The sequence below is a fragment of the Cydia pomonella genome, chromosome 1 (assembly GCF_033807575.1).
Source record: "Cydia pomonella isolate Wapato2018A chromosome 1, ilCydPomo1, whole genome shotgun sequence".
Lineage (NCBI taxonomy): Eukaryota > Metazoa > Arthropoda > Insecta > Lepidoptera > Tortricidae > Cydia > Cydia pomonella.
The window spans coordinates 5,973,956-5,986,536 of NC_084703.1; the positions used below are offsets into that span (position 1 = coordinate 5,973,956).

At 37.3% G+C, this 12,581-nt stretch overlaps 2 protein-coding genes across 2 annotated transcripts in view; one reads left to right on the plus strand and one right to left on the minus strand.

Annotated features, from left to right (window-relative positions):
- Positions 1–641: 641 nt before the first annotated feature.
- LOC133522090 (phosphatidylserine lipase ABHD16A) lies at positions 642–11,042 on the minus strand. The gene is made up of 9 exons (XM_061857332.1): positions 10,761–11,042; positions 9,909–9,962; positions 9,029–9,339; positions 8,403–8,563; positions 7,083–7,336; positions 6,654–6,818; positions 4,964–5,148; positions 4,108–4,288; positions 642–3,676 (listed from the first exon to the last, which is right to left on the minus strand). The coding sequence occupies exons 1-9, from the start codon at positions 10,827–10,829 to the stop codon at positions 3,578–3,580; spliced, it is 1,479 nt and encodes a 492-aa protein (XP_061713316.1). The 5' UTR covers positions 10,830–11,042; the 3' UTR covers positions 642–3,577.
- Positions 11,043–11,186: 144 nt separating this feature from the next.
- LOC133522010 (protein GPR107) overlaps positions 11,187–12,581 on the plus strand; it is a 28,265-nt gene continuing 26,870 nt past the window's right edge. Inside the window, exon 1 of the mRNA XM_061857217.1 lies at positions 11,187–11,468. Coding sequence (XP_061713201.1) covers positions 11,382–11,468 — 87 coding nt within the window. The 5' untranslated portion in view covers positions 11,187–11,381. The remainder of the gene's footprint in view (positions 11,469–12,581) is intronic.

The window sequence follows — 12,581 nt, forward strand, 5'->3', positions numbered from 1 at the left end:
GGACATAATGCCTTAATGCATTTCTACCAGTCAACCAATGGGTTAAACAAGAAAAATTAATTAGGTGCAAGCTGTTAGTAAATGATATTGTAACCAATATTACGCCATGTTGATAAACTGTACCCAGTGTGTATTATTAAGGAGCCAATGAAGGATATTCGTAAAGAAACTTGCGTAATAGGCGCTTGAAAGTGAATTTTGTCTACACTTATCTGATAGTGGGAGAACGGTCCGAAGTCCGATCGCCTGGATAGTGGAAATATTGGAAATGAAACCCGCACGATGTCGGGGCACAATGGCTTAGGCTACGGGAAGAACGAGTCGATCTGTGCTTGGACGTGGGGTAACAAATTTTAATTTCGACCCAAGATAATCTGGAGCGAGTGGTTCAAACAGGATTGAGTTAAGTGTACACAGAATACGAAGGTTGAATAGAGAGCCAATTAAGTTTTTTTCCCGGAAAAAGGAAATATGGTCATACTTAGGTTCACTGCCAGGGGGCGTGTACTAGGCACAAACTTGAATGGCAGTGAACGCATATATTATGTGTGAATGTTTAACACATTCAGTAACCGGTCAAACTTGTTCAAAGAATCTTCAGTGAGATTAGTGTAACAAACATCTGCATCAAATAAAAACAATTTTACTGACTTTCATTAAATTATCTTTAATCTTAGTAAACCACAAATAAATAAATCACCAATACATTTTATTCGGATCATTTTAACAATTTCTACATCAATAACAATGAGTGCATATTGTATTAGCATAGGTACTATTGGTAACAAGTTCACGAAAATATTGTACACTGCCGGGTGGTCCGCACGGTTCTCTCTCACACCACAATATAATATTGATAAGGTCAAGGCTAAATCCGTTTCTGGAAAATTCCGTAAGGTCAATATGGATAAGTGCGGCATATGGATAAGTGTGGCTGGCTTTCACATTGGGGCCTGTTTACACATTGTGTTTATTGAGAGTCCATACACTACATACATAGGCATTTAACAAAGTAGTAAATACAGGGCACCAAATGCTTTTGACTTCTGAAATTAAAAGCAATGGTCGATAAAGTTGATAATAGTGTACGGAAGTGTAGTGTGAGAAACGCGCCCGTGTACGGAATTCCCCGTGGACGGATTTGGCTCTTTGCATACTTATTGTATCAAATTTACACAAATATATTAAGGTCAGCAGTGAAAAAGTCAAATTACATAGAAAAAATGTGTCATAAATATATAATATTATTTAAATACCTAATATCTAACTACTTATATATGACATTTGACGTAACTTCGTGTTTTGAGAGGTAGAAACAGAAAATGCCGAATTAAAAATGGCGAATGCACATACATACATACATCAGGGTCAGAAATGGATGGATGGTATTCAATTCAATGGGTCAAATGTTTTATCAAGATTTTTTACAACAAATAATCTCTTCCTAACCGGACGAGTAAGAGAACGGTAAAACTATGCACATATAGATCGGAATGATAAATAAAAGCAATATAACCTTAACACCAAATAAATGCATAAAAACACCAAAATCTTACATGAATTCGATTACTTTACAAATTTCATCAAGTCAATGAATACATCGCAAAAGAAAAGGCATATTTAAGTACTTGTAAAGTATTATTGTACCTCGTACAGTCAGCATCAAATAGATAGACTACCCAAATACACCGTAAAGGGTAAAACTATGGAAGGTAGAGGCAAGGAACAGAATCTCCTTAGGCAGAACTGTTGCAAGTGTCCAGCTGTCATCTATAAATAATAGTTCCAAATCTCTCCAGAGTAGCGCTAGAGTAGCTAAGAACTTAGGCGTTATTGACGAAGTGAAGTGCGCTGTCTATGATTAGTTTTTTTTTCTCAAGTATTTTAAGTATTGTACTACCTATTCATGGTTTTTTGTCGGACATTTTTTGGTATAAGTATGGAGATTCTGTTAATTGCCTCTACCTTCTATAGGTAAAACTGATTAACAGTCCGCCGGACGCTATCGGCCTGTCAGTTAAAACAAAATGTTGACAGTTCCGAACAACTGACAGGCTGATACCGTCCGGCGGACTGTTAATCAGTAAGCCCCTTAATATCCCTTGGTAACCTTAGACGGATGTGCCCGTAAAATTCCTTTTCATTTGCGATGTTAAACTTGCCTTAGTTAGAGTCAGACCAAGTTAAGTTGGCAGCGATTTTGTTAGCACAGACAGTGCAAGTGTTATTATAAACGTCAAACATCTATAAAATTATGAAGTTCACTTAACACTTGCACAGTCTGGGCTATCAAAATCACTGCCAACTTAGCTTGGTCTGACTCTAACTCACCTAAATTTTTAATATTTCAAGTATGTCAAATTTCAACACAGTTTTTCTATTGGTGTAAATATTGGACTACATAATCGTTTCTAACTAGTGAGTTACAGTGGCCCTTGTATTTATAAAATATCAAATAAATTGCTTTGTTACTAACTAAAACCAATAGCGCCATATGATAATGTTAAAAGCTATAAATAAATAAATTATAAATGATTGACACACTCGTCCAAAATGACAACAGCGCAACTCATCTGTAAATGTACACAGGGTAATTTTATAACATAAGTTTAGAAATCCCGAAAACGGAATTCTAGAGAAAAATTTCACATGCTTTATTTTATTTATTTTTATTAGTTTCCATCAAATTACCCTGCATATTTGACCACATTATTTATGTTTAGTTAGACATTTTTAGAGTTTTCTCAATAGTACGTCTCAGTAGTAGGCGAGCGTGGATGCAGAGGGTCCATCGTGAACATCTAAAAATGTTATATTCCTCTCTCTCGCTCTCGCATCTTCGAGCGGTAGAGGCAGATAACGACAGCCGAGTGGTCATCTCTTGGGTAAAAACTGCACGCTGGTCACAACAGAGGGCGTTAAACGTTTGCCAAGTAGTCAGTGTTCGTCAAGAAACCTGGTCACTTCCAAAGCGAAAGCTAGCGCAAATTTGCCCTTTTTCTACACGAAATATTTGTGAACACATTATAGTCGGACAGTGTAGAAGTATCATCACAAATACGTCGAAACGCTTATAGGGAACGTGCATGAACTGTGGCGGCAGGAGCCCCTTGTTTATTAGCGCGAAGTGTAAAAGGCAAGTTTATGGTTCCAATGTAGCCCACAAGATGGCAGACCCTCCAACGCGCACGGCCCCTGTCAAAGTTAGCTTAGACGGACTCTAGCTTTTGTTATTTTTATTTAAACTTTATTCCACAAAAGAAAAACTTAATGCCATGAGGCATTCTCTACCCATCTCATTATGTCACCTGTGGTTTGTCAAAAAATTCCCCAAGGCCGCCATCTTGGATTTAATTAACCGTTACTTATGAACTAGCAGGCCGCTACGGAATCACAAACACGCACCGCTACTGGCAGGCCCGAAGTCCTTCCACAAGGAATTCAAAGGTAGGTGCAGTGCAGAGGCTTGAGCGGTAGACACGTGTATTTTGAACACGTCATCTGTGAAACATTTACCCAAAGGCGCCGGGTACATTTTAACTAGCAAGCCGCTACGGATGACCACAACAACGCACCGCTACTGACGGGCAGCGAGACTCTCCATAATGGCCTCGAAGTGCTCCTCGGGCAGCGGCGTGCAGTGGCTTGAGCGGTAGTCGCGCATGTATTTTGAGATCTGAAAAAATAAATCTTGTTACTCTACTACTAGAAGACAATTCACAGTCACCACACGTGCTCCCGTACGAGTATTAACTTAGTTTGGGACCGCTTGTGTTGCGACGTTTACCAACTACATATTCATAAATATTAAAAACCACCGGTTTGGCCTAGTGGGTAGTGACCCTGCCTACGAAGCTGATGGTCCCGGGTTCAAATTCTGGTAAGGGCATTTATTCGTGTGATAGGCATGGATATTTGTTCCTGAGTCATGGGTGTTTTCTATGTGTTTAAGTAATTATAAATATTTATGTATTATATATATCGTTGTCTAAGTACCCTCAACACAAGCCTTATTGAGCTTACTGTGGGACTTAGTCAATTTGTGTAATAACGACCTATAAAAAAAAAAAATTACGAACGCTGTAGTGTAGCTTCACTTCTACTCACCAGATTCAAAGGCCCCTTGACATTCTCATCCACATCCTGCCGCTGCAGGGCGGCTCGCTGGCTCTCCAGCAGCGCCGCGTACTTGCGCACGGCCTCGAGCGCCTCGTCCGACATCTCGTGGCGCGACTCGATCAGTTTCAGCAGGAGGTGGTTGCCGCGGTTGGATGAGAGCTGGCCGGGCCTGTTCGAACAAAAGTCACTTTGATGAGAAGTCATTAATAAAAGTCAACTCGGGCTTGGGGCAAAGGTGCGGGTAGGCTCCACAAGGAGCTCCGGAAGCGATTAAGAGAGGCAACAGAAGACTCTCGCGCAGACTCGCTATTGCGATACAGCGCGGGAATGCTGCCTGCGTGCTGGGCGCTCTGCCAAGAGGCCAAGGGTTGGAGGGTAGATTTTAGTTTTTTTTTTTTTTGAGTTATGTTTAGTTATATTAGTTTATTTTATAAGTAGTTATAATTTTTGTAACTTAAATTTAGATTGTATGCATATTATTTAATAACAAATGTAAAAGAAAGGCCAATTCAATTCACCCTCGTATCTGATTCTCAGAGTAAGGACGCTAAACAGGAAGAATTTAGAACATTGTCACGTTATTCCGTCTCAATATTGCTGCCCGCGCATATATTGCTGCCTCGCCTTCATAGCCGCCGGCGGTCAATGCCACTGTGAGAGCGGAACAACAATAGGTGCAACTACGAGTATACGCGTGAGATAAGAGATACGAGATTCTATGATACAGGATAATCCTTATGTCCGGGTTTCTCAAAACCAGTGCTCCAATATGCCTATTAAAACCCCGGATTAGGGTAAGCAGTTCTAATCCCTGTTTCCGATAATCTCCCTAATATTTTCTCACCGCAAGCAAATGATCTCGTCTTCAGTGCGGCGCACCAGCTGCACCGGGCCCTTGTATTGAGCCAACAACTCCCCTATATTAAGGTCGACGTGCGACCTGACCACCTCCTTCACGAGGAGCGACCAGGATGAAGGCATCTGGTTCTCGGCGAGCGGGAGCAGGTCGTCAAAAGTTGCATCGAGGACCTGGAAGAAAGGGTATGTTATTGCGTTGCAATTTTGGACTATTTATTTATTAATATACAGTGCTATTCTTAAAAATAGTCGTAGCCCTACAAAACTCAACAATGAGTTTAGTTTGTTTACTTAATAAGTTACCTTTCAGGTATCTTGACGCTGGTCTTCCGTGGAGACCTGTCCAAGCGATCGCGTCTGTACGTAAACTTAAATAATATTGCTAAGTCGAGATGAGAATAGGAATCACATTTTTTTTCAGTTAGCGCTATTTATATATTATGTATACCTAACTTATTTTCACAACGACATATGAGTAGGACTAATTAGAATTTACCCCGTGGTTCTATGGAATGAGAATAATAAAAACTTAATAAACGTTAAAGTTGGAATTGGCACTTGGAGCCGATTTCTGCAAATTTAAAAGGTACTTTTTGTATTTTACTTTAAAAGACAAAATTGAATGCGAATTTAGTATGGGCGGCGGTATGTTGTTCCAGCATTTCGTGGCGGAATATTTAAAACTGCCACGAAATGCAGCTGTGTTGTGCCGTGGGCAGATAAGACGAGTAGCTTCTCTAACAGGCCGCTGTGAAAACTGCAACTTTTTAGATAGATAGTGGGGTGTCAATGACTTAATAATACCAAATAGCATACATGCGAAATGCAGAGAACGAAGCGACTCCATGTTCATTAGCCCGCTGTTATTAAGGTAAGGAGTTATGTGAGTTCTGGGTGGTATAACGAAACAAAATCGAGCACATGCGTTCTGCACTCGCTGTATGAGTTTTTTCGTTTTATATTGAAGTCATTTCCCTATAACGGTATCTGCATAATTAAGTTTAGATAAGACTAGAGATTCACAAAGAGCAATTCTTACATCTGTAGATAAAAATTTACGAACTCGGTATAGTATCTTAAGTCGATAAAAACAGATTCTCGAAATGTCTATCACATGGTTATGGAACTTCAGTTTCCCGTCCATAACAATGCCTAGGTTTTTAGTTTCAGTGACCTGATCTATACAGTCCGCACCAATTTTGATAACAGGGTTACAACCAATAATCTCACGTATTTGCTTATCAGAGCCTAATACAATGAATTTTGACTTGAGAGGGTTTAATAATAAACTATTTATGGAGGACCACTGAACTATCCGTTTCAAATCATCATTGATTTTATCGACTACACTGGGAGTATCAATAGGTCTAACAGGCAAATACACTTGCAGGTCGTCAGCATAAATATGATATTTACAGTTCTGGATAGAATTAATTATATCTGCACTATATAGAATGTATCTGACTTTTAAAAATAACGTAAAGCCTTCTTTCAGCAAAATATCCTATCTACGATATTTAAGGTACTTCCCTTGATGGCCCATAGTCTTGGGACGCCCTGTATATGGCTTTTAGCAAAAAATACCACACCTAGTTTTTATTTGGTTCTCGCTATGGCATCCATCTATGGGGTAACATTGCTACAATATCTTGCAATTGTCTTATATGGCTTCTTACCAGGGCTTTGACCTCAGGGTAGTTGACAGCGGCCCAAGTGGCCGCGTAGCCGCCTATAGACCACCCATACAGTACTATCTGCTTCGGCTCGAAGCCTAGCTCATTGATGGCGTATCGCATCACGGCGTCCATGGCGTTATGCTCTTGCGGCGGGTACGGGAGGCCCTGCGAAAGTTAAGGGTTATAGGTATATCGCACAATAAAATTAATTATAAAGTAACAAATGAGCGCAGTTAATTAATTTAAAATAGAGATTACAGCTTTATCTAAATGGCGTCATATTTATAATTGTTCCTAGTCCCAATAAACGCTAAAATTTGAATTAATTAAAATGTAATTTAGCACTGAATATGAAAACAGTTGTTGCTAGGCATACTTGAATATACAAAGTGGGTATGCAATTTCGCAGCTGGGTGTACATTTACTTACAGTACTGCCCCCAAATCCTGGATGGTTCCACCCAAGCGCCGAGAAGCCAGCCTTGACGGGCGTCGTCATAATCCCTATCTCATAGAACCCGGAGTTGCCCTCGCAGCACACCACCAGGATCTTCCCTTTAGGGGATTCTTCTCGGTTGTCCACGAACATGGTGTCTAGGTCGTTTCCGTCGGCTGAGCGCAGCTTGGCGCGTTGGCCGTTGAAACTTTCGACCAGCTGAGTGCGGCCTTGGAATAATGCTGTGCCTGTAATAAACCGTTTATAAATAAAAAGGAGGTCGAAAAATATAGTATGATATGAGCAAGAGTGAGAACGGATCAATATTTGGTCTTCTAAATTCGCTGAGCCAAAAACATTCTGCATTTGTTAAAAAATAGTATATTTTGTATTTCGCAACAGCAAACGTTAAAAAAGAGAAAGAAATGGCTGGTTTGTAAGTTCAATAAAAGGTTACATATTAGGAGACAAATTATGTTAAATATATTAAAACGGGTCACTCAAAACGGGTATTTTAAGTCTGTGCTCCCGATGATAGCTCGTATAAAATACGTGAGTGACCCGTTTTAATATATTTAATATGATGGTGTCTTACAGAAATTTTGTAATTAAAAGAAAATTTCAATAGGGTACTTTCCTACTAGTCAAATCAATTTCTTTTTTGAACTGTCAACACGAATAGCCGCTATGAAAATATGAAAACTGCACAAGTGACGTTACGGTAAAGTCACTTACTTTTTTTAGTCCATCCGATTTATGAAATAGAAATTGTGCCAAAAAATATCCGACGAGTACGTTTTTCTAATAAATCTCTGGTGCTTTATTTTGTGCTTGGTGTGAAATAATTTATTTTAAATACAGACAACATCACTATTTAATTCATGCAACAAAGTATATAATGATAATTAATATGGTAAGTAATAGAATTCGCGTAAAGCAATGTACAATTTTAAAACTTCAATCTTTAAATTACTGAAACTAGATGTACCAATTATTTCTTTCTTTTAGAATTTTATTCTTTAACACACAAACAGTTAATAGACATACATAAAAGAGAACGTAATGAGAATAAAGTGTCACGAAATGGCCTCATCTCAGCGTGTTGCGGGCGGCTGGGAATTGACGCAGAAACTATAAGTTTCATGTCTAAATAACCTGAGGAATTTTATTATCTGCACATTTATCACATATTTCGAACTTACATTCTAAATTTTAGCGCAAGTGATCATTTTTGGCGCACTGGAGAAGATATCATTCATACTTAGTGGTGAGAATAGTAAATATTTATAAGTAAAAATGTAATGTCAAACTCACGCAGCAGATTCTGTATGAGCCCCAGCGAGCCGGGATATATCAGTCTCAACGCGAAAGTGTGCGTGGCCACATAGGCCAGGACCTGTATGGTGGTCCGCTGGTACGCCGGCAGATCAGGGTTCGCGCAGGATGCAAACGGGTGCCGGGCGAGCCATGCCGAACTGGAAATAAGTTAATACGTGTGTAATTCTTATGTTTAAACTATGATATTTTTAAATATTTAACTTGGATAAGCGGTTTGTAACATGGGAATTTTTCTTCAATGGCATAGTATTCATACATTTATGCGTACATTGTAAAAAAATCGCAGGAACCACCATTGCAGAAATATTATTATGGGTTGACAACTGCTTGCGCCACGCTTGCTCGTAACAATATTTTGTAAAATCTATGTAAGTTACGGCCAATGTTACCACGGAAATAAGGATGTGTTCCAATACATTTGGCCACCTTGGCCGTCACTACATATCTTTTTGATGCTTACTACAACCAATCTATTTCCAATTTAAGGTATTTTGCGAGCAATCATTGGAGCAACAATTCAAGATTGCTCTTCGCTTTCGTTTTTATCTTAGTTATGCAGAATTCAAATTAGGCAATTGGTAAAGTAAAAAACCAATACAAACCTGTTTTTCTGCTTCGACAACATGTAAGTTGCGGGCCAGTATTGGAATTCAAAGTCGTATTTCCTAATACCTTGCAGGTAAGCCTTTTGATCGGTCAGCGGGGAATTGAGTGCTTTTAAGAACTCAACATATTTAGGGTTACTAGCCCGTCCGAAGCCCCGCAGGATGTAAGATAAGGCTATGAGACAGCTTAAGCCTCCGATGTACCGGACTAGTACGCGAGTCTCATCAAAGGAAAAGAAACCACGTTTATAGACATAGAAGCAGATGAATGGTGACGTGTATAGACTGATGCTGAGGATGGTGCTAGCCTGAAAAAGATATTCATGTAAGTCTTCAAGTCCACCACAGTGTGATGCAGTACAGTGACATCTAACATCAGCTATTTTTGCAGATATAATATTTTGTACAGTTCAATTCACAAATTGTAAAGTAGTAACAAGTGTAACATTGTAAAGTCTGTGAACTCAACCATACTGAACAACAGAACCACAGCAACCAACATATCCTTTGGCAAAAAAAATTCAAGAAAGATATAGGATAGGGTCAGTCTCAAGATAGCCAAGGCTATTAAATCTCGTTTATATGGATCTTCTACGATGCTGTACAAGCACTTAGACCTTTTACTTTGTCAAGTAAATATTTAGTACGTGATATACTGGTAATTTACCAGTTTTTTGGTAACTTCTGTACTATTTTTTCTGGTTACATTTCCTACTCTGGTATATCTAAGTATGGTCCTGGTATGTATATGTATACTGAAAACCAGTAACATATTATTAGCATTAAATAACATATTAAGAACCAATTAAAGCACAAATTATTGTTAATTGTCCCCAAATGAGTACCGTTAGTGCGAATCTGTTAACTTTAAACTTACTGTTGAGATGATTTTGTCTCCCCATTTCTCCATTCCTTCTGGTTGGTAGAGGGTCTGAAAGACAAAAACAGGGGCTGCTGTAAATAATTTGCCTTGAAATGCAAAAAAAAAAAACATCCAGCAGGTATGAAGTTACATATGGTTTGTTTTTTTGTCAGACTGCAGAAAAATGATCGGGATATTGTAAGTCTCATATATCCGTCTACGGTGTTTAAATGGTTAATTCGATTTGTGCAATATTCTACCACATGTCATGGATCTGTTTTTTAGAATTTAGATTATGAATACAGTTGATTAATTTATAGAAACTTAATACAATCTGATAAATAAAAACTACAAATTGTCAGCTATTTTTGTATAGTTTTGTGTAGTAATAAGAAAACAAAAAAAACTGCTACAAAACTATAAAATAAAATAAATACTAGCAGCATTTATTCGCCAAGAGGCAAGCAGATTTTGAAAGCGCTTTGGGCACCATGCATTTTCCCTGGGAAATATGAGCCTATACTGCTCTCTGGGCTTTAAACTATCTCTATGCAAATAAGGTGATATCTTGATATTTCCCTGTGTAAAAAAAAAGCCAATCAACAAAAAATAAAAAAAATAAAAAAATAAAAAAAAAATTCATGGTTATAGGATAGGATTATTAAGGACTAAGGGCAATAATTAATATATTACTTACAACTTGACTACAAAACCATCAGTTTGTGCAAAGAAGCTGAGAGTCGACAACTGCGATTATATATCAAAAATTTATGCTTGGTAATGTAGATATTCAATTATTCACCAATTAACATGCAGTAGTGAAATTCACAAACCATAATAGAAAAAAAGATTGCTTATATTACTTACATCTCTGGCACCATCCTTGTAAATCTTGTACAGTCTCGGCGAGAACATGCATTGCCACGTTAATTTCATTTTAAGAAGATTTACGAAACTAGCGTTGTACAGAATAAAACAATTTCTGAGCGTAAGTGCTTGCGTAGAAAGCAGTTTATAATTTTACTAACTGTAATGGTACAGTAATATTTTAATTATTTACTGGATCGGAAAACCGCTTGAATAATACAAAATGTAATTCAGTAAAACCGATTAATTTTGTGTAATTCACAATTTCACAAATATTTCCCTATTCATTTTCCTTTCCTCTGGCTGGAGTATTTTTTTTATTCAATTCATGTGAATGTCATGTCATAATTGATTTTGTTAAGAATATCTACTCTGTGGAATGTTATTTTTTAAATTTGTGGTGTAATGTTGGCTGCAAGCATTTCATACAGAATACTTCACAATGTGATTCGCAATTTAATTTTAAAATTATATTATATTATCTGTGGAGAATCAAATAGACAGTCGCAGTCAGTGAAGTCAATTGCATTGAAAATGAAATTATTATAACATATATAATAGAAAATTATTGTGGAAACTATCGCATTTTTCGCCAAAACATTACGAGACTAGTCATGAAACATGGTTTATTCAGTGAAGATAATTTCGGTAATCGTACTAACTGCTATTGTGGCAGTAAAAGCCAGAATACACAAGTTGCCTCTTACGGTAAGGATAATAAACATATTTTACTATTTTCTGTTGCTCCTGCTAATTTAAATGGTGTAATATATTTATTAACACGCGTCAAAATGTAAATTTATTCCGTAAACCATGTAAAAAAGTGTCGTTTATTTTATAATTTGAAATTAAGTGAACATGAACGTGTATATTGGATTAATGACGATCAACTTTGCGGTTGGCTGGTTATTGTTGTCAGGCCTGTGCTAAATTATTCGTGTCAATTTATTCGGTATCCAGGAAACACTTATTGGCGAAGTGGATTATTTCAGATTCACTTATACTTAAATCTGTAAATATTTATGGTGGAAGTTGTAAATAGATTTAGATTTTTTTATTTCACGATGAGAATTACACTATAAATTTGCTACATTCGTCAAAATTATGTTTATCTTCTCATCATGAATTGTGTATCTCAATAAAACTGCATAGTTAAGTGCAAAGCTATTTACATAAGTTGCATTAGTAGATATATAATTCCCTATTGTAGTGTATACAGCTCGCTTATTTATTAGTTAAAAGGCCTCAGGTTTTACATAATCTGACCAGTATTTACATTATTTTAATTTTTATACTTATGGTTTTTTATTTCATCTAGTGTACTTGGGCGTAATTATTGTGAATTCACAGGAGAAACTAGACATTTCAAGAATTGTGTTTAATAATGTCAACAAAATTTATAAAAGCACCATTTGGTGAAATAAACCATACCTATCTATCATCTATCAATAACATGTTTATTGAAATAATTTCACACACAAATAATGTCACAAGTATATTTATATTGTCATCAAATATATAACATAAATTTGTTATTATTATTCTCTTTATTTTTCTTTCATCTTAGGCTAGGATTTTATAATATGGATATAAAAGTTATACAAAAATAATACAAAATACATATAAACACATTATAAAAACCTAACCTAAGGTGCCGCCAGCAGCGGGGCAGGGCCCAAGCTGCCGGTGGTTAGGGCCGTCGTCGCGCGGTGCCGTGTCCAAGATCACCGCCTTCTGCATCTGACCCTTGATCCAACTACCTAGCGAGAGTCTCTCAAGGTGCTGGTTGAGACTCTTCATTTTTAGACCATTCGCTGAAAT